This window comes from Dipodomys spectabilis, unplaced genomic scaffold (genome assembly GCF_019054845.1).
Source record: "Dipodomys spectabilis isolate Male_0828 unplaced genomic scaffold, ASM1905484v1 ptg000264l, whole genome shotgun sequence".
NCBI classification, from domain to species: Eukaryota; Metazoa; Chordata; class Mammalia; order Rodentia; family Heteromyidae; genus Dipodomys; species Dipodomys spectabilis.
The window spans coordinates 8,740,420-8,762,318 of record NW_024870941.1 but is presented as its reverse complement, the minus strand read 5'-3'; the positions used below and the strand labels follow the sequence as shown (position 1 = coordinate 8,762,318).

At 50.8% G+C, this 21,899-nt stretch overlaps 1 protein-coding gene across 1 annotated transcript in view; it reads left to right on the top strand.

Annotated features, from left to right (window-relative positions):
• Positions 1 to 21,899, top strand: part of Slc45a4 (solute carrier family 45 member 4) — a 62,691-nt gene that overhangs the window by 23,634 nt on the left and 17,158 nt on the right. Inside the window, exon 2 of the mRNA XM_042699972.1 lies at positions 15,833 to 16,458. Within this exon, the coding sequence (XP_042555906.1) occupies positions 16,215 to 16,458 (244 nt within the window). The 5' untranslated portion in view covers positions 15,833 to 16,214. The remainder of the gene's footprint in view (positions 1 to 15,832; positions 16,459 to 21,899) is intronic.

The following is a 21,899-nucleotide window of genomic DNA, read 5'->3' as shown; positions in this document are numbered from 1 at the left end:
ATCTTAAAATCTCTCCTTTTAATGACCTCCATTTTCCACTCTTCCTGTTTGGTTTATTTGGTGATCACCTGCCACTGAGCTCACCCCAGGAGACAGCAGCAGTGACTGTGTGGGCAGGGGTTTGGGGGCCCGCCCTGTCTGCAGGGAGCTGAGCTTTAACAGGGATGGGGGGGGGGGGTGCGGCACTGTGTGGAGGCAAGGAGGTCCCCTCCTGGAGCAGCTGTGATCAGCCCAGCCAGCCCACCCAGACCTGCAGCTCTGCTGCAGCTTTGGGTTTTCTTTCTAAAACTGCTGCTCTGGTGGCTCTCACTTCCCATGTAGGCAAGTCCTGAGCTAATATTTATGCTGTGAAGTATCCTAAAAATGCTGGCATATAAAGTACTTGTGCAGAACTTCATTAGTCTTTGAAAGAGGATTATTGTTACTTTGATAAACCAAGGCCCTGTTTACAATAGCCAGATTGTGTTTGAACTCACAGCCTTTAAATTCAACAGTTAGTTTTTGTTAACAGATGGAATTGTTCTGGCTGTTCTTATAAAAGCCTCTTTCTTCGCCTGGGTTTTGCTGTGCGCAAGGATCAGGCATGGTCCTCCATAGACCCGTCAGGTATCGTTCCTTTCTCACTAGTAGGCATTCAAGAATGCAGGTTTTCTGTGCTGGGAGCCACTGATTTGTTTTTTATGACCCGCACTAAAGCTGGCAGGACTTCCCTCTAGAGGAGCAGGAAAGAGCAGGTGGCCACAGCAGGGAAGTGGGGGTGCTGGGGTCGCCTGAGTGTGTGCCAAAGAGAGACTGGTAGTCAACTTGCTTCTTTACAAACAAGTGTGTGGTAGTACTTGTCTGTAATCCCAGCACCCTGGAGGCTGAGGCAGGAGGAGTGTTACCTTGAGGCCAGCCTGTGGTTTACAGTGAGACCCTGTCTCCAGAACAAAAACAAACCCCACAAAAGAACAATAAAGCAAATAAAAGTACTGGCTGAGAATTCTGAATTCTGGAACAAGGAGCCACTTCTGGCTTTCTTCCAAAACTTGTGCTTCACCTGGCTGCACCTTGACTTTCAGAGTAGGTGTGGAGCAGAGGTTGCCTCCTGCCTTCAGTGCCCGCAGCCCACCCTCCTCCTCTCATTAGCGTCCCCCCCCCCCCTTCTCTAGGCTCAGGGTGCAGGAAGGGGTGAGGGAGGGCCCAGGTGGCTGTGCTGGAGGCTAGAACCCTCCTCCTGTGTTCCCCCTCAGTGCCCTGGCCCTGTGAAATGTCAGGGGTATGGCCCAGCCTGGTGCAGCAAAGTAGCCCCAACTGCCCTATCTGGACTCTTGGGAGTGTGGAATGTGTTTGTGCCCTGCTGAGACCTTGGTGAGAAATGCCAGGACTTCCTCTTTCATCAGCTGACTTCACTTTCTTCTGAGCCTGCAGTTCCCCTCTTCCGGGCCCACGGGTGTGGCCTGCACACTGCTGGTGTTCTGTAGCTTGGGGCTGCCTGAGAGGCCTGCTGCGCCCTCCCCCCTCAGGTGTTTGTGTCTCCACAGCCCTGTGTGGGACCACAGCCCGTGTGTAAAACTCCTGGTAGCATGCTTGGGGTGCACTGACTGAGCTCCTGCAGTTGGGAAAGCATGACCCTCCCCAGATGGGACAGGCCATCAGCAGCATGCTGGGCCGCTGCCCAGGAAGGGTTGCCAGAGCTACGCCTGTGCCCAGGGGTCTTGTGGGACCAGCAGAAGTGTTGTATCTGACAGCAGTGACATCTCAGTGGGTTTCCCTTTGCTTGCAGAAGAGTTAAGTGCAGACAGCTTCACTCATGTTCACCTTAGCACTCGGTGTCTGTGTGGATGTTTACAGAAAGCACAGTGTACTTACGAGCGGGCCTGCCATGCCCACAGCAGCTTGCATCACCCATTCCTCTGGGTTTTAAGAACTCTTTTGCTTCCATTTCATGAAGGAGCAAGGTTGTCATATAGGGACAAAACTCAGTTGATGTTCTTTGAAATGGATCATGACCTACTAGCTATGTTCTGATCTTACTTGCTGATGGTACTGGGGTTTGAACCCACGACCTTGTGTTTGTTAGGCAGGATTGCTTGAGACACATCTCCAACCCTCTGATACATAACTGGATCTACATAAAGCTTTCAGATGTGGACAGTTTGATAGCAGGCCCAGCCTTCCTGAACTGTGGAAGAAATGTTTCCACACCTGTGATTGACAGGTGGTTTCACATTCCTAATGTGCTTTGTGGAAGGCCCTGCCACCTGTGCCCACCTGGTGTTGGAGGTGGCTGAGCATTCTGGCCTCATTGCTGGCTGGCAAGGTGGGAGGCGGCATTATTCTACTGGCTTCTAGGCTGAAATTGGATCCTACAGGCAGTGCCCATGAATTACTGAATTGGAAAAGGGCCTATTGATGTCTTTAGCTGAGAAACCTAATCCACCTTTGGGCCTCAGGCCAGGAGTAGAACAGCACCCAAACAAGTAGGGCTGCATTTTTGGATTTTGTTTGTTGTTTTGTTGTATTTGTTTGTTTTCCTTTGAGGTAAGGCCTAGGCACGTAGCTCAGGATGGCCTTGAAGATGTCACTGCTTCAGGTTCCAGGCTCGAACCCCCCCCCCCCAGGGGGTGAGCAGTGCTTCTTGACTCCAGGTAGTCTGTCCACGACGCAGGAGCTACAGCCTCCTCTGCCCTGTTTTCTACATACTAGACAGGCTCGAGGCTGACCCTGGATACTCACAAGTGTAGGGCATTGTGGGAAAATCTGGTAAGTATGCAGTGGAGAACAAGCCAGTGGGGTACTGCCATCAGTCTAGGGAAAAGCAAGGAGCAGGGCACAGTCAGGACTACAGGGTCCTGCTGAGCAGCCCCTTGGCCTTGTGGAAGAGATACTGAGTGCCCCCCTACTCGGGCAGAACCAGCTGTTTTCTGAGCAGGATTGTAGTGTAGTGCTGGCTTCAGGCTAGTCAAGAGTCTGCTAAGGGACTCGCCACTCCTGAGTGTCATCTCACATCTGGGCCTTGGAGGTGGACTGAATCTGCAACCAAACAGAAATCTATTTAAAAATAATGTACTGTTTGCTTTAAAGTAGTTGAGTCATGTGGAAGCAGAAAGAACTATGAAGCATGCAGAAATAACACAGCACAGATGAGGCAAGTGCTTTCCTACTTAGCTACATTCCTATTGCCAAATCGCATCTTTATGCATTTATCCTTCTAAAACTCCACTAATATGGTCATAATGTACACCTGCCTTTTACATCTAGTATCTGGCATTTCAGCATGATTGCATATGGATATGCCACAGTTTAGTTTCCAGTGGGCCCTTAGATGGCTCCCCGCAGTCTTGTTTCTTCCTGGAAGTCCAGGGAATGAAACCTGTGCAGGTCCTGGCTGGGCCTTTAGTCTTAGCGAGTCCCACTGCCCACAGGGCAAGGAATATGCCTGTTCTGAAGAGCTGCAGTGGGCTGTCTGGGCCAGGGGTCGGGGTGAGGGGTGAAGGGGTGCTGTGAGGAAGCAGGGGAGCTTGGACTTGGGAAGGGCTGTAGGGACTTTACCCAGTGGGAACCTGTTGTATTGGACACTGCAGTGCCATGCTGCCTGGTCCCTGTACTCACTCACAGGCCTCGGGTTTCAGCTGAAGTCGCAGTATGTCAGGAATATGCTGCAGGAGCTGGTGGCTGGTTTTTGTTGGTGGTTTGTTTTTGGTCAAGGAAGTGAGAACAGATCTAGCCGTAGGCTAGGTCTTGAAAAGAACGCTTGAGTTGTTTTTTTTTTTTTCCAAACTATATGAGTTTAACAGTTCTTAACACAGTAGTGCCATCCTCCATGGTTTCACTTTCCATGCATTCAGCGCTCATCAACCAAAGACTGAAAATACTGAAGGGAAAATTCCAGAATAAACAATTCATAAGCTCATTCAGTGGCTCATGCCTGTAATCCCAGCTCCTCGAGAGGCTGAGATCTGAGGATCCTGGTTTGAAGTCAGCCCAAGCAGCAAAGTCCATGAGACTCTTATCTCCAATTAACTACCCAAAAGCTGGAAGTAGAGGTGTGATTCAGGTGGTGGAATACTAGCTGTGAGCAAAATACCTAAAAGATAGCACCCAGGCCCCAGGATCAGTGCAAAAAAAACCCACACACAGAAGCCCCCCAAAACTTCTTAAGTTTTTCATTGTGCACTTTTCCAAGTAGCAGTGCAATCTTCTGTCTTCCCCTGCTTCCCACTGGCCTCATGTCCCTCTTCGTCTAGTGTGTACACACTGAGCTGTCCACCTGTGAGCCACCTGGCTTTCTCAGTGATCATCAGTGACTAGCAGTACCACAGCGCTTGTGATCATGTGAGCTTCATTTTACTTCACAATAGCCCCAAAACATAGGCAGTCATATTGGCAATTCAGCTGTGCCAGAGAAAGGTTGGAAGGTGAAAGTTTCCATCTTAATAGGAAAGAACCATGCGCAAGTTAGCACAGCACCATGTGTGGTGGGTGCTCACGGTGAGGAGAGAAAGGTGTCATGTGCACACTGGGTTCAGCTGTGAACCCTGGGTCTTGGGATGTGTCCTCTGATGACAAGGGACGGGTATACACCCCAGATTTTCTCTCCTTAAGTGCATCTTGTGCTTGGTAATTTAGATAATTCCACCTCTGTTTCTACTTTGGTAGCCCTAAATCCTTCAGGACCTGGAAACCACTTTGATTGTATTTTACACATGAGCCCCCATCAAAGGATTTGATTACATTTTGACAGTCCTGCTCCAGTCTGTGAATGTTTATGTGCAAGGTGGGGAGTTTTTGTTTCGTTTTTAGCGCCTTGAGGTTGTTCCGGGTATCGGGTGGCTTGAGGTCTGCCCCTATGGCTATGCTACTGTGTGAAGGATGAGAGAGGCTCAGTCTGTTTGATCTTTGTCCTGGTGGTAACAGGCCTTACAGAGCAGTGCTGGGCCGAAGACCCAGGCTGAGGTGGCTACTGGGGTTTTCAACGGAAGCGGTAACATGCATTTCCTGGGCTTGCCTGGATTCAAAGCCTGCTGCTGTTTCCATGGCAGCCCAAACTGCATTCTGACTCCAGTGGCCCAAACAGCAAAAGTAGTGGTGCTAGGAACGGTTGGAAAGGTGAGGAAAGCCCCCCTCACTGCCTTTTAATTAAAGAACAATGTAGTTCTTATTCAGTGATTGCTGGGGTGGCAGAGGCTGAGAATGAGAAGATCAGAGGTAAGGAAGCTCATTGGTGCAGAGTAAGTTTCTCTTGGGGGCCATTTGACTGTGTTCCAATGTAGTTGTTTCTTAAGTCAGCTTTTGTTACAGGCTCTCGAAGGTCTGGGTGCCACCTTGCTCCCCTGATATTTTGGAGGCTGTTTTAGTAGGATATGAAAAGGGTTCCATTTTAAAAGATGTTTTCATCCTTGGGAGGCTATAGCTATAGAATTGTGAGTTCAAGGCCAGCTTGTGCTGCTTAGCATGACTATCTCAAAAAAGGAATTTTCATTTTAAATCCTTGCCTTCTACATTTTTTGAGTGCCTAGGTTTTTTTGTTTTTGTTATTTTTGAGAGGTGGAGTCTTACTGTGTTGCCTAGGCTTGTCTCAAATTTGTGGGCTCAAGTGAGCTTCCTGCTTGAACCTCTCAAGTAGCTGGGACCACAGGTATGTGCAGCTTGCACCTGTCTTGTCTTGAAATTTAAAAGGTAGAGGGCTGGGAATGTGGGTTAGTGGTAAAAGTGCTTGCCTAGCGTTGCATGAAGCCCTGGATTCTATTCCTCAGTACCACATACACAGAAAAAGCCAGAAGTGGTACTGTGGCTCAAGTGGTAGAGCACTAACCTTGAGCAAAAGAAGCTCAGGGACAGTGTCCTGGCCCTGAGTTCAAGTCCCAGAACTTGCCAAAGAAGGAGGAGGGGGGAGAGGAGGAAAAGGAGGAGGAGGAGGAAGTAGAGGAGGAGGAGGAGAAGGAAGAAGAAGAAAGAAGAAGAAGAAAAGGTGGAGTAGTAAGTGTTTGGGTTTGACTCCATAGTAGAAGTATCTACTTTGATGCAAGCGGTTCACTGAAATAAGTCAGATAATGTGTACATTCTACATTCACTCTCGACCTGGCAGCCAGTGCCTGTGCTGAGGATGGGCTGCTGTGCAGGGCAGCTGCAGAGATGAAGCAGATGCTTGGCCAGAAGTGCAAGTGGTGAGGCTGGAGTGAGTAGCTAGAGAGCTATGGGGCTCTGTGGAGGGACTGCGGGAGAGGGGGCGAGGCAGCGAGCAATGGAATCAGCCTGGTATCTATCTCAAAGGCTCACCCTGGTTATGCTGTGTAGAATGGACTCTGAGGGGTAAGGGCAAAGTCAAACAGGTGGTGGGTGTCGTAGGATTCTGGGTGACTAGAAGACACAGGGCCCCACAGGGCCTGGACTACTGGCCCTGGAGTGAGCAGATTGACAAGTCACAAGTGAACTCCAGGTGAGAGTCTGGCCTTAGTGCTTTGAGGACTTCCCTGTCAGCATTAATGGCCTTCATAACCATCTTGTGGCAGCCATGGGAATCTATGAAAAAGTTTAAGGAGACACTGGCAGTTCAGCCAAGTCTTCCTGTAAGTGTGCAGGGTGGTCCAGTGCAGGTGTGTGTGTGTGTGTACCTGTGCGTGCCCGCGAGCCTGTGTACACTCAGGCCTGCTGCGTGCTGAGTGGCTTGAGGAGCAGTCTGGTGAGTTGTGGGCTTAGACTTGCATGCACAGCCCACTCAGCAGAGCCAACTCCACCGCCACCGCTTGGGGAGAGGACAGCGTCTGCTCGCAGGAGCTGAGTTGTTTTCTGCTCCGCCTTTGGCCCCTTGGACCTGATGCTTACTGTTTGGTCCGGCTGACACCCCATGCCCAGGCAGATGCCACTCCTCTGAGGTATGTCTGGGCTACCTGCAGCCACATGCCCCGCCTCGCAAGCCCTGGGAATTCCACTAGCATCCCTGCACTTTGTTGGCAATTCTTGTTGGTTTCCTTTGCAGATAGAAAAGTGGCTTTCAGAAAAGAGCTGGCAACGAAACCCCACATGGCAGAGCCCCATGTTCCCATGCAGTAAAGACTCCGCTCTCCCTGATGTGTAGGGGGAGCTGGTGTGCTGGGCCCAGAGGGGCTAAGCTTTTCCACTAGGCTGGAGTCTGTAGGTCCTGTGTAGTTCCGCTCCTGGGGTTTGTATTAGTGGGAGGATGGCTTCATGGGCTCAGTCTCAGATCTGCTGAATCTACTTGGCAGGCCACAGCTCTGTCAGCAGCTGGGGTCCCATCTTGCAGTGGGTTGTAGAAACACCACATAACTGGTTCTGTAGGAAGGACAGGCACCTGGAAGCCCCCGTGGACCCTGTGTTACTTGTGTTTAAAAGGCAGACATGTCTAGCCCTCAGCACCCTACCATGGCCTCCCTGCCCCCCCCCCCCAAACCAGGTCCATATCTGAGCTAACTGGAGTCAGGAGGGATGTCATACCTCCAGGGCTGAAGTGTCCTTGACAGTCTGTGGCTGGAGGTGTGGCTCACGTGGTAGTGTGGTTGCTGAGCTTGAAGCCCTGAGTTCAAACCTCAGTACTGGGGAAGAAAAAAGAAAGCTAGGTGTTGGTGGCTCCTGCCTATAATCCTAGTTACTCAGGAACCCGAGATCTCAGGATCTCACTTCAAAACCAGCCTGGACAGTCTCAGCCTGGCAAGAGACTCTATAACCAGCAAAAAGCTGGATCTAGAGATGTGACTCAAGTGGTAGAGGAGCGGCTATGAGTGACAGTACAAGTCCCTGAGTTCCAGTCACAGTACCGGGGAAAATGTTTTCATTTTTAGCAGAAGGGTTTTTGCTCTTCATCCACAGTGACAGTCGTTCATCACATCAGAATGCCATGCATCCTGCGCTGCTCCCATGATGCAGCACTCCTGCTTAGCTACATTTGAGAGTCCTCTGAATGGAGCAGACCCTACCCCACCACCGGCTGCTCAGGTTCCAGAGTCATGGTGAGGGCAGGCCATGCATTCTGGGGAGACCACAGGCTCACACGCCTAACAGGGTGCCCTGTGTGGTCTGAGGAAGCCACCTGGCTTTCTACAAGTAACCCACTTAGCACCCAGAGGTCCACACCTGACCTGTCACTGGTGTGAGCCAAGTGGATGTAGCCACTCTGCAGCTGTCCTGTGCCTCCTTGCCAGTTCCAGAGCTCAGTTTTTTGTTGTTGCTTATATGTATGTAATCAGACTTATTCAACTTTAAGGATAAATATAGTATAAATACACACACACACACACATATGGATAGGTGATGGATTTTTTTAAAAAAACAATAAGATTTAGTTTATTTAGAGTAGTTTTAGATTTGTAGCAAAATGGAAAAGACAATATACAGAGTTACTGTACTTCCACTCAGTACACACACAGTCCCTCTCTCCCTCCCCTGCTATCAGCAGCCTTGTAAGAGCCCTGTAAGGTAGGGGCCCTTCCCTGGAACCAGTCGTCATCACCAGTCCTTAATTCACGTTGGTTCCCCTTGTGTGTGTGTTGTGTGAGTCTGATCCTCCATTGTGGCAAATACAAAGTAGTGTCCCGTTCCCCCCCCCCATTTCTGCCCTTGCCCCCCAGTCCACAGGCCTGCCCACACCACCACTGATAGCCACTGCGTTCCTCAATCTCCCAGGCCCCGCCTTTTCCAAAGCACCAGGGTTGGATCACAGTGGGCTGACTTCTTTTACAGCAGTGTGCATGCAGTTAAGGGCCACGTGTCTTAAAGGACTTCTTGGTGGCTTCCGCACATGTGACCCTCTGTGAGCTCACAGGTTTCTGTGTGGACAATTCCAGCTCTTGTGGATGGACACTGTGGAGCTGTGTTCTGGGGTGTGTGATAGCAGTATGTTTAGCTTGTTAAGAGATAGTCAGAGTGTGTTTGAGGTAGTGTGGCTGCACCATCTTAGGTTCCCAGCAGCAGTGAGTGAGCATCCTGCTGTTCCATGTCCTCATAGCACTTGGTGCCAGCGTGTGGGGACTTGCCCGTACCAGGAGGTATGAAGTGTGGCCTCTGGTTTTAGTGGATAGTCCCCCATGTCAGGTGATGTGGAGCATCTTCCCGTGTCTAGATCTGGTGTGAGATGTCTTTGTGGATCTTTGACTTTAAGCATGTTGCGTTTTAAGAGTTCTTTGCACATCTTTGATCGTCTTTACCTGATGTATCTTTTGCAGATATTCTCTCTTAGTCTTTGGTTTATCTTCTCCTTCCCAATACAATTCAACCTTGATTTTATAATGGAAATCAGTAGAGTTTCTAAAATACTTATCAGGAAATAACATTTTCAATAGAATTGCCAGAATACCACTTTTACCCAGGATAATTGGGAATTTCTCGATCTGATTTTAAGAGTTTTGTGCTACTGGTCCACAAGCAGATGTTCTGCACTCTCTGCTGCTGCTTGTCCTTTCCATTGGTCCTGTGCTGCCTATGGTCCTCTGGGGAAGGAAAATTGCAGTACGGCAGCTCCCAGCTAAGGATGGTTCCACTTAGCCATGTTCTAAATCAATTTTGTTGCTTATAGTGCCTTGTTCTTGCTAGGCAAGTGCTGACCGCTTGACCCCCTCCCCCTTTACAGTAAGTGATGTATTTCCAATTTTATTTTAATCAAAATAAATTTCAAAAAAGATTGAAATTCCATCACAGGCAGTGCTGATCTATTAAGTGTCTCTCTACCCTTATGAAAATCTACCTCCCCAGAAGCACATAGTACCCAAGAATCAGGGTTTAAATTAATATTCTTTTGTTGTTGTTGGTCTTGGGGCCTGAACTCTGGGCCTGGGCACTGTCCCTCAGCTCTTCAGCTCAAGGCTAAGGCTCTACCACTTAAGCCACAGTGCCACTTCCAGCTTTTTCTGCATATGTGGTGCTGAGGAATTGAACCCAGGGCCTCATGCATGCAAGGCAAGCACTCTACCACTGAGCCACCTTCCCAGCTCCAAATTAATATTCTTAATTGAAACGATCAAGTAAAACTTTTGGATTTGTCTTTAGTGGATGTTGGGCAGTATTATGGGAAAACTGAATCAAGCATCTCCTGCAGTGCTGAACTCCATGCATCTCCAGGCAGCACTGAATGCTGCAGCCTGGGCATGTTTCCCCTCGGTGGCATCTCCCTGGCCATGAGCCTGCAGATAGCAAGGTGACTGTAGTTTGTTTCTCGCAGCACTTCTCACTCTTCTCCCAGGGGCCAAGTCTCAGACCTCCATCCTCTTACCACTGCTTCTAGTGTATATGGGGTTACAGATGTGTACCTGCCACCTGGCTTGTTTTGGGGATAGGGTTCTCCTGACTGGCCTCAAACTGCAGTCCTCCTATCTCCATCTCTTGAATCGCTGGGATTGTAGGAATGCACCCAGTTTGCAATCTTTTACTATTGTAGGGTTTTGAGGAGGGTGGTTCTTGGGTTTGAATTCAGGGCGTTGAGCTTGCTAGTTGGGTGCTCTACCACTTAAGCAGCATCTTCAGCCCCCTCCCTCCTTTTTTTGTTGTTGATGCTCTAGTTTTTGTTTTTGTTTTTGTTTTTTTGAGCTAGTGTCTTTCTTTAGTCCACAGTCCTTCTCTTCCCACGTCACAGGCATGCACCACCGTGCCCAGATATCGGTTGAGATGAAGTCTTACTAACTTTGGGCTGGCCTTGAACTACAATTCTGATCTTAGCTGCAATAGCAAGGCTTGCCCGAGTGAGCCACAACTCCCTGGCACAGTCTTACTTTTAATGGTGATCTAGTGACATGGTAAGATGCTGTTTGTTTTGAGTGGGTTTTTTGTTTGGATAGGTAACTGGGGTTTGAACTCTGGACCTTGTGCTTGCTAGGCAAGTGCTCTACCGCTTGAGCCACACCTCCAGGATAGCAGTGTAAGATGCTGTTGATGTGGGCCCCAGGTAGTTTCACAGTCGCAGTCACAGGGACACAGCCGGCCAGCACAGTGTGAGGCCGAGCCGGTGGGCTGTGTGTGTTGGAAGGGAGGCATGTGTTTTCCAAAGAGCATGGGATTTTCAAGCCCCCATTGGGAGTCAAGGGGAATCTGTGAGGGTGATTTATACCCTCATGCTTTAAATGCTGGTGTGACCTAGCTGTCACCACAGAGTATTTGCTGCCTCCGCGGAGTGTATAGCAGTGTGCATGTGTGTGGGAATGCGTGTGCAGGAGCAGGTATGTAGGAGTACACGTGCCAGCTGTGGAATACGTAACTGCGCACATGTGCAGGCATGTGTGTGCGGGCTTTGGGGCTCATTGGTGAGTGCAGCAATTCATGTGGCCATGAGTGTTGTGACGACACGCCCACTTGAGGCTTGCAGCCAGGTGTGGGGTGCTGGTCAGCAGCCACCGTCCTGGGTGTGGGGTGCTGGCCAGCAGTCATTGTCTGTTACCTTTATGAGGAGATTGGTGCACAGCCAGTATTCCCACACAGCAGCTCGAAGGAAGTCACGTGTTTTGGCATCCGTCACCCCCGAATTAGAAACAGGACAATAGAGGAAGTTGTTGGTCGGAACAATGGTCATTGCACTTGTCTGAGTGCATCTGCAGATCTCACAGCCTTGTTTGTTGTCTGAGTGCTCAGCTCTTGCTGGAGCAGGCCTCAAGGCCTTGCACTTTTCTGTGCTGGGGAAAACCTGTGCAGGACACCACGCCGGTGTCCTGCAGAAGAGGCTCCCGCATGCTCCGGCTTTTCCATGTTCTCAGCAGCCCGGAGGGGCGCTCAGGAATGCAGACCTGCCTGTACCCTTCCATCGCTCTTCCCTCGTGGTGTCCTGCTTTGGCTCGGGGACTTTACACTGTGCCCGTCAGAGGAAACCTTCAGTGTGCGCTGGCATGACCATGCACCAGACTTCCGTCGGGAGACTGTAGGCACCCCCCGCACACGCACGCATGCGTGCACACGTGGCTGCCGATATCTCTTGGTGGGCATGTGCCTACCCTACAGGCGCCTGCCCTGCCCCCCTTTGAGAATGCAGGCTTCCTGCGTCTCTCTCCCTCTCCAGCTCTATCTAGATCTTAGGAACCAGTATTTAGTCCTCCATGGGGTGGTATGACCTTTATTCTTTTTTGGAGTATGATGTGAAGGTTTATTTTTATGTTATTTTATGTTATAAGCAGGTCGGCATTGCCTTTAAAGCTGGGTTGATGATTCTGTTGTCTTTGAAGGTTTTGGTCACCTGAGTCTGTCCTAGCCGTGAGCCTCAGCTCTGCTGGCCCCTCAAGGAGGAGGAGGTAACTTCCATGCAATGAGCACCTAGACCCACATGCCCGCAGGTGGCTTCTCACAGGAAGGGGGCACTGGCAGGCCTTTTACACAAAAGATGCTAGTGGCATGTCATTGGCATCTGCATAGCTAACTGCCAAGGTGCCAGGTGAAGTCTGTCCACGTGTCCCGTGCGCTTGCTGCTCCACGCCCGGTCCTCACGCAGACCACTTCACATGGCCTTTGGGGGCCTGAGCCGGCACTGCTGCCACTCTGGTGGACAGGATAGCTTTCTGGGGCAGACAGCTGGGTGTGCTCCCCCACTGCAGCTCGCTGCTCTTCACTGGGCTTGGCTGAGTCCCACCGTGAGGCCAGGGATGGGGAGGGGCTGAGAGGACCCAGGTGAGGGAAACCAGGCTCCAGACCAGACCAAAGCCTGTAAGGTTTTCCTCAGGCTCACATGCATCTGTGGCGTTGCCCTTGGCCCCGAGGCTCCTATCTGAAGAGGGAGAGTGCTTGGACGCAGGCCTCCCCCTGTGGAGGAGGAGCCTTCCCTTGGCCTCGGAGGCTGCACCCAGAGTGCAGTCCCAGGTGTTCTGGGGTAGATCTTGGAGACCACAGCATGTGGCGTGCATTGGGGTGCACAGCCAGCCAGGTCTGGACTTTCCATAGAGATTCCACAGGGCCAGAGGAGCCCTGCTTAGAAGCTACTTCCTCACACTCTTCTGCTGCTATGGTTCTACCCCACACATGCACGTGAACTCCGGCTTCTCCCTGACATCGGAAGCCAGTTCCATAGGCCTGAAGGCAACTGCAGCCAAGAGGCCACAAGCTGTGCCAGAACCACTGCCCGTTGCTCTCCCCAGCAAGCCTTCCAGTAAGCTGCTGGGGTGCCTGTGGAGAGTAGGGTTAGCACATCTGCAGCACCCTCCTCCACCAACCGTCCTCAGGCTGCTTGGCAGGGCAGAGGTTGGCATGCTCGCCCAGTGACCCCGCTCTGAGTCCTGGATCTGCAGGACTGACCTGACCAGCGGACTGAGAATGTGTATTTACACACACACACCACTCCTGAGACTTGATCTCAGAACCTGGGCACTGTCCCTGAGCTATTTTGCTTAACGTTAGTGCTCTACCATTTGAGACACAGCTCGACTTCTGGGTTTTGGGTAGTTAACTGAAGCTGGTTTTGAACTGTGATCCTCAGATCTCAGCCTTCTAAGTAGCAGGATTACAGGCATGAGGCACCTATACCCAGACAGTTTTTGCAGATTTTAAAAGTGGTTACAAAGCAACCAGACAGGAAAGTCCACAGCACAGATGGTATGTGAGGCTCAAAGAGCCTAAAATATTACCATGCACCTTGGTGAATAGCTGGTCATGGTGGACTGGTTCAGAACATTCAGAACCAAGGGCTTGAGCGTGTTGACACAAACCTTAGAGCAGACTGTCTCAGCTTAGAGACGGCTGGCCTTCGGGGCCAGAACACCCTCTGCTGCAGGGTTGTGGTGTGCACAGAGAGTGTTGGCAGTGTTCCTAGGCTGAACCTCCTCCAGCTATGACATCGGGTTTGCCCCTGGCTGAGGACACGGACGAGGAATAGCCCAGGTCTGCTTGCTTCCGTGGCCCATTGCTTCATTTTTAGCTGTAGCTGAACTGTGCCTTGGAGTTGAGGCTTGGTCTTCATTTCAGTGAGTTTCCCAGGATAGGACAGGATAGGACCAAGGAGTGGCCGGACAGAGGAAAGGGTTTGCTCTTCATAAAATCACGTTGTTAGGATTTCTTGTACAATGAGTGGCTGCTGCTTCGTCACCGGCCTCTGTGGCTGTGTCCCGTGGGACTCCCTGATGGTCAAGTGGGAGAAGGCCATAAAATCACGACCACTGTGGTGTGAGGTCAGCAGGGTAACAATAAGGGAGGTCATGCCGCTTCCAGGAATGATTCAGAAGAGACAAGGGTGGGGGGACATAAGAAATGGAGTGTTCTTCTTGGATCTGGGGTGTGGACTGAGTGGGGTGTTCTGTGGATCTGGGGTATGGATTGAGTGGGTATCCTCCTTGGATCTGGAGTGTGGACTGAGTGGGGTGTTCTATGCATCTGGGGTGTGGACTGATTGGGATGTCCTTGGATCTGGGGTGTGGACTGAGTGGGGTGTTCTATGCATCTGGGGTGTGGACTGAGTGGGATGTCCTTGGATCTGGGGTGTGGACTGAGTGGGGTGTCCTTGGATCTGGGGTGTGGAGTGGATTGGGGCGTTCTACTATGGATCTGGCCTCAGTTGAAAGTCATTCTACAAGGAGGTCTTTGGAAGGAAGATTGTAGGCAGGTAGCAGTTTAGGGCCTGCTGTGACTGAGGAGCTGATAGGGTAAAAGACAGTGGTGGGAGGGAAGTATTTTAATTGTGGGAGCCAGTGAAGCTAGGGCTGCTGACTGCCTTGGACCTCAGGGGTGATAGGAGGAGCCGGGATGGGAGAACCAGGCGCTGTCCAGGAGCCATGCTAAGCCTGCCCTTCGGGGACTGTAGGAAGGACAGAGTGGAAGCTCGAGAGAGGGGCGGGGCTGAGTAAGAGTTCATCGTTGGTGAAGTGGTTATTACTGGACACGCTTTATCAAAAGCAGTTGAAAATCTTCCATTAAGCTATCAGCCCCAGACCTGCCTTAATATATGATATGAGCCCCAGTGTAGATTTTCAGCTCTTCTTTTATAGCGCTTCAGGCGGAGCCCAGTATTTGGAGGCCCACCTCCAGAAGAAGATGAGGTGCTACAATTCCCGGATCTTACCTTGTATTAGGGACCACTGGCCTCACATTCTTAGAGCATTTCTTCTTTTATATCCCTTCCTCCCCTCCTTTGGTATTTAAGCCCAGCCCCCTGCCTGATGGGACTACAGCCCGCACCACCATGCCAGCTTCCTAGGGTATTTCTAAGGAGATGGGTCTGGTTACTTTACTGTGTTGTGTTTATCCAGGTGGAGACACGTCACAGCAGGCTGCACAGGAATGATTAGAATAGACTTTCAGCCTGGTGCTACAGAGCCCTAGCCCCCTGGGGAGCGCCCCCTGTGGGCTGGGAGTCTCTGGATCCCCTAGAGTTAGAGGCACAGCTTGGCAGAGATGAGCATCCTTCCCACTCCCTGGGGGCCTGTGGCGCCATGTGGTCATCAATGCATTTTCTGACCAGGTCAAGAACCACTGCCAGAGAGGCTGACAAAGTCGGGACAGATTGAATTTCCCACAGTGCAGCCCTCCTTTACCTAGCTCCCCTCCCTCCACCGTCCTTCCACGGTCCAGGTGCTGACCAAAGACTCCTACGGTCCTCTTTCAGCCTCCATCTCCACCTTCCTGTCCCACCATGATACTGGTCAGCCAGGAAGGGTGCTCCCTGTGCATGCAGATGACAGGAAGAGGCAATAGAATTAGCCTTGGCCGAGTTGCTTGTCTCTGCTCAGCTTTCCTTGGCTGTCCCATGCATGTCCATCCCCAGGACTAAACTTCCTCTGAGCCAGGGTCACAGACACAAGCCCGGGCCTGAGAGTGTAGAGAGCCCACCTGCTGGGGCAGTGGCCGGGCCCGGGGTGCGCACGTTCTCTGGTCAGGCGACTGTGTGCAGCTGCGCGGAGGCTGCCCCTCACTCTGCCGGGTTGTCTCTCCTGTCTTGCAGATCCTCCAGCCACTCGATGGGGCTTCACCAAGGACCTCCTGTGTGTGTCACCTCCCCACCTCTCTGTAGCAAGAGAAGCGCCCGCAGCGCCTCCACAGTCAGGATGACGAAACTGGTGTTAACTGAGTGGCACTTATGGATTTTTAACTCTAACTCACAGTGAGCCAGCAAGCCCTATGTTTACAGTCCAACCAAAATCCCTTCTGTTTTGCTGCACATCTCCTGCGATTGTGAGAAGTACAAAGAGGAATACAAGTGTTACTTGCCGAGGAGGGCACACGCACCTAAAGCAGAACAAGAAGACGTCTTAATTTATCATTGAAGAGAGATGATAGTATTATTTATATAGATAGAATAAATATATATATATTTTTTGGTGGTAATGAAAATGGCTCCGCAGAATGCCGACTCAGAATCTATGCAAGTTCAGGAGTTACCGGTGCCCCTGCCAGACCCGCAGAAACCTGGAGACACGGAGGCGGAGAACCGCGACGAGACCATCAGTGAGGGGTCCATAGACAGAATCCCCGTGCGCCTATGGGTGATGCACGGGGCGGTGATGTTTGGCAGGGAGTTCTGTTACGCCATGGAAACGGCGTTGGTCACACCTATTCTGTTACAGATTGGTAAGTGCACCTCTCGTGGGCGGGGCTGAGGCTGAGTGCATCCAGTGTGGCTGGCCCAGTACCCACAGAAGCCCTGACACAGAGTCCGTCGCTTTTTTCCCGACCCTGTGATGGCTTTCTCCTCCCATGTAACCCAGCACGGAAGGCCTGGTCCTCTGATGTTGCTGTCAGATTGCAAGTTTGGGCAGAGTATGGCTGAACATTTATGGCAGGATGGATCAATACTGATTACCTCTTCTCTGCCCTACCCTGCCCTGCCCTACCGAGACAGACAAGCTGTGGCAGCTGCTGGCTGCACCTTGTTAGTCAGGTAGCTGTCTCGTCGTGAGTTCTAAGGGCTCCTTCTACATCCTGGTGAGATGTGCTTACCATGTTCATGTGTGTGCATGTGTTCCCCATTCTGTGGCTTTCCTTGTCAGTATCTGTCAAAAAGTTATAATTTTGATGAAACTTGACATATCAATGTTTCCCTTTATTCTTTATAAACTACGAAATCTGGAATTGCTGGCCCAGGGTCATGGTTTTCTCTTAGGTTTTCTTCTAGATGTTTTACAGTTTCAGCTCTCCTACTTCATCTTGAATTCAGTCTTGAACATAGTATGAGTCAGGAGTTCCTCTCCCTTGCATATGCAGTCCACTTGTTTCACCCATTTTTAAAGGACCGTCCTTTCCCACTGAGCTACTTCTGTGGCTCTTTATTGACACGAACTAATCATACACTGTGAGTGTATGTCCGGATTCTGCTGTGTTCTGCAGCTATATGATGCTTAGCTGGGCGATGCATCTGTAAATTAGGAAATCAGTTCCTCTACTTCAGTTCCTGTGCTTATTTCAGTCCTTCACATTTCCATAAAAATCTTGGAATGATCAATTTCTGTTGAAAAGCTATTTTATAACAATTGTAGTGAGGATTAAAGAGAATTGATCTTTTGATATTGAGTCCTCCAATATTTGGTTGTGGTATATCTTCTTAATGTTTTTTAGTTTCTCCTAGTGATGTTTTATAATTGGCAGTATATAAATCTCCTATGTATTAACTTTACCTGTGAGTCTTTAGTTGCATAATTTTGTATCTGGAAGGAGCTCAAGGGTGTGTGCCCAGCACATAGGAGTGGCAGATCACCTCATTTTTCTCTCTGGCTTTAGAGTGGAAATCTGGCGGTATCTGCCCAGCCCAAGCTTCCCAAACACCCCAACTCTGCTCTCCTTGCCCTGGGGGATCAGTACTTGATCTTGCTGCCTCGTGAGCCTGGCAGTGGGGGGGCTCCCTCTGTTCTACCTGGTCCAGCTCCCCTGACTCCACGGAGCTCCTAGAGTAGCAGCACTGTCTGTGCTGGTGTTGAGGAGTTCATGATGGGAGAGAGGGGGTGGATATGCTGTGGAGAGCCTCCTGCATGCTGGGGTCCAGGATGGCTGGAGAGGGGAGCAGGATGCTGGAAAGAAGGGACAGTGCGCCCGATGGAGCAGTGACCACGCTGGTCACAGGACCACCCACCAGTGTGGTCACAGGAGAGCTGCTCTAGCTCAGCCTGTGTGGTGCCCGCCCTTCCCAGGCCCTCCCGCAGGGGAAGCTCACAGGTCAGTGCTGTGTTCTGAACTCCACAGTATTGTCCACTCCGTTCAGAAGCTACCTGCATGTACACAGTGAGGTCTGCCCCTCTCATCTCAAAGACATGCAGTTTCTGTCCTAGTTCTTCCTACCTCCTACACGTAGCATTTTTTTATGCAAGCATCTTCGTGTCTGTCTCTTAGCATCCAACAGACCCTTAGCTGACTCCACATTAGGTCAGAAAATTGCTCTGTCCACTGCATCTTCCGCCATCTGTTAGTCTGCACCTGGCGGGGAGGACATGTTCCCTCCAGCTCGTGGGGACTGATGAGAGTCTTGCACCTGCTGAGTGACAGGTCCTGCATGCGGCTCCCTCTCCTTCAGATCCTCTGCTCATGGCTTCCTTACCCAATTTCCAACAGCTTGTTGAATAGCTCAACTTTTGGGAAAGAATTTTTTTCAATTTATTGTTATTGTAGAGGTGATAGAGGGTTACATTTGTATGAGTCAGGTAATGAGTACATGTCCATTCATTACAGTGTCTTCCCTTCCCTCACTCTCTCCCAGTCCCTCCCTCCCGTCTCCACCCACGAGTTGTAGAGTTCACTTTCATCAGCGTCCAATGAGCTCCACCGCTGCACTGTCACCCTTTTCCCCTCAAGTTCTGTGCCCTTGCTCTTCCCCTCCCAATGATACACACATGGATACACCATACATAAGGTAAAGAAGGCAGAATCACATTTTTAAAAAAAAGTTTTGTTTCCATATCTTAGAGTTCATTTCAGTATGTATATTATTTTATATAAATATGAAGAAGTACTTAAGCATCATGCCTTGGTGATTCTCTCCTAAGAGTATCCTCTTTGGTCTCCCTGTGTGTGAGTACTAGAATCCTGTATGATTTGTCATATCCCAGTGCATTTTAAATCTAACTTGGGAAAGACTTTTAAGGGTATATGGAATCTCAGCTCCAGGCTCAAAGTTTTGAAGAGAGGCGGCCCGTCCTGTTGTTGGGTTTTGCCTTGCTTAGGGCTAGAGTGGTCTCAGTGGTAAGACTGCTGAGGAGGGGAGATGAGCCAATGGGGCCCCATGGTGTGCTGCAGGCTGACAAAGGTCTTGGTACATGGCAGCCCCTTGTGGAAGCATCTAGAGGGCAGAGGCACTGGGCTTGTGAGGTCTGTGGAACACACGTGTGTGTCTGCCACCCACCTTCCAGTGGCTAGTGGCAGGTGCTTTACATGTGGTCACTGCGGGGGGAGCAGGGCATGGGATCTTGTTATTGTTACTATAAAGGTGATTATACTAGTCAGGTGACGAGAAAATGGCTTTTTAGGCAATGTCACCCTTTTCCTCACTCAGTTTTTCCCTCACCTCCCCAACCCACAAGTTATACAGTTCACTTTCCACACAGTGTCCAGTGAGTGCCATGATTGCCTTTGCCACCTTTAAGGGTCCAGTCATTTTTAATGAAGGTTTGGAGGCTGCCCGAGCCCTGTGGAATGTCCCTGTGAAGAGCCAGCCTGGCTGAGTCACCAGGCCAGCCGGAGGGGTGCCCTCCTGTGCTTTGTTCCCAGGTCATGGTTTTCCCTTGGGAAGGAGAAGTCCCGCCTCCTACTCCCGTTTATTGTTTCCCTCTTGGCTCAGAAAGTACTCTTAAGGGAAAAGGAAAAAGATAACAGAGGAAAAGGGTGCCTCTTGTTCTCTCGGCTTGACTCATGAATGAGACTGGGTTAGCGTGGGATCCTACCTGCTCCATCCTCTGCGAAGTCCTGACTCTAGCACCCAGGACTGGACAGAGGTGTCCCGGGACCTACCAGTGCAGAAGTCAGATTTGTTCTCTATTGGGGGTCGGGGGGTAGAGGAACAAAGCTGTATCACCTTGCAAATGGCCCTTGGGTTAAATACACCAGACATCCCTCTGTGGCAGCTTCCTGTGTGGTAACCTGGTGCCACCCTTTCCTCCTATGGGGACCCCCACTTCTGGCTAGTATGAGGCACGCTCACTTGGAGAGGTGCTGGCTGGGAGCAGGGTGCCTACAGGCTAGCAGAGCAGCCTTCTGCTGGGGGACACCAGAACTCTGCATGCTGTTTCAGAACCAGAGCCCAGCGCTAGCTCATCTCCTTGGTGGGAGGAGCTCCATGCCCCATTGCACTCCAGACACCTGGGTGATGGTCGCGTGCAAGTGACTATCCTACTGCTGCTGGAGATGGCTAAGTTTAGAATACCTGCCCAGCAAGTGCAAGGCCTTGAGCTACACCCCAGTAACAGGCCCTTCTCCCCTTCTCTCTCTCTCTCTCTCTCTCTCTCTCTCTCTCTCTCTCTCTCTCTCTCTCTCTCTGTGTCTGTCTCTCTCTTTCTCCATAAACATGGATGGCCTTAGGGGGGAACTAAGAAACATGTCTATGATTGCCTGAAAGCAGTGGCCCTAACAGTAGGTGTGTGCACTTGCACACTTACATGCTGTGGCTCCATTGTGAGCACTGAGCATTAGGGCCTGGTGGGGCCCTGCTGGAGGTGCGTGTGCAGTACTGACAGCGCCTCCCACACCTTCCTAGAGCCCCTGCCTTAGGCTACCTGGGGACTGATCTGGTCTTGCCTGGAGGCACCCAAACAGCCTTTGGTTTGTTTACCCATGACCCAGGCCTGGGCTGGGGTGAGCTCAGCTGTCGAGTACATGCTTAGCACGCACAGGGTCTGAGTGTCAGTCCCAAAGCTCCCCCAAAACAGATTTTGTCTCTGTTTTTTGGTTGGGTACACACCATGCATGGTCCCAGCCTCTCAGGAGTCTGGGGAGGATTGCTTGCATCTAGAAGTTCAAGACCAGTCTGGGCAACAGAGAGGACCCACCCCCACCTCACATTATTTGTCTGTGTGGTGCTGGGAATCAAATCAGGGCTTCATGTGCACCAGGAAAGCATTCTGACACTGAGTCACATGAACCTCACTTCAGAAATAAAGGGAGGGGGGGAAGAATGGAGGAAAAAAGAAAAAGCAGACCCTAGAGCTAGCCCAGACAGTTTCCTTCTTGGCAGGAAGAACTCTTTTTGTTTTTTGTTGTCAGTCGTGGGGCTTGAACTCAGGCCTGGGCGCTGTCCCTCAGCTCTTCAGTTCAAGGTGAGTGCTCTACCCCTTGAGCCACAGTGCCACTTCTGGTTTTCTGGTGGTTTGTTGGAGATAAGAGTCTCATGGATGAACCACAATCCTCAGACCCCAGTCTCCTGAGTAGCTAGAATTACAGGCGTGAGCCACCAGCGCCCTGCTAGAAAGAACTCATTTATTTATTTATTTATTTTATTGTGAAAATACCATACAGAGGGGTTACACTTACATGGGCACGATAACGATTACATTTCTTATCAAGCATTGTAGCCTCCTCCTTAGAAAGAACTCTTAAGAGACGTCTTTGCCCCCCTGCACTCAATACTGGGGCGAGGGCTGGGCGAGCACGTGCGGCCGAGGGTCGCCCAGCCCAGAGAGGCCTGGTGTTCTGGTGGTGCCCGGGCTTCTAACCTGTAGCTTTTCTTTTTTCACCATTTGGCCCTGGTGGTGGGCAGACCCACCTGGGGTCACAGATGCAGTGCTCGTGGAGAAAGGCCAAGCTGTGGAAACCATGGTCAGCCGCTTGTGCACGTTGCTGTTTGGATTGGGAAGTGTGGATTTCCTTGCCTTTCAGATCATTGTATTTTACAAACAATGCAGTGTTCACCAGTCATTTTTCCCAAGGAATCAGATACGCTATTCTTACATCACAGCCTTACTGTTGCCCGCTGTTGCTGGGCATCGTGCCTGGTGTGGAGGTGATGGGGCAGCCTGAAGCGTGGGGCTCGTTTGTTGGCCTGGGCAGGTCCCCGGGAGGGGAAGGAGTGAGCGAGAACATAGCCCTGCACAGCT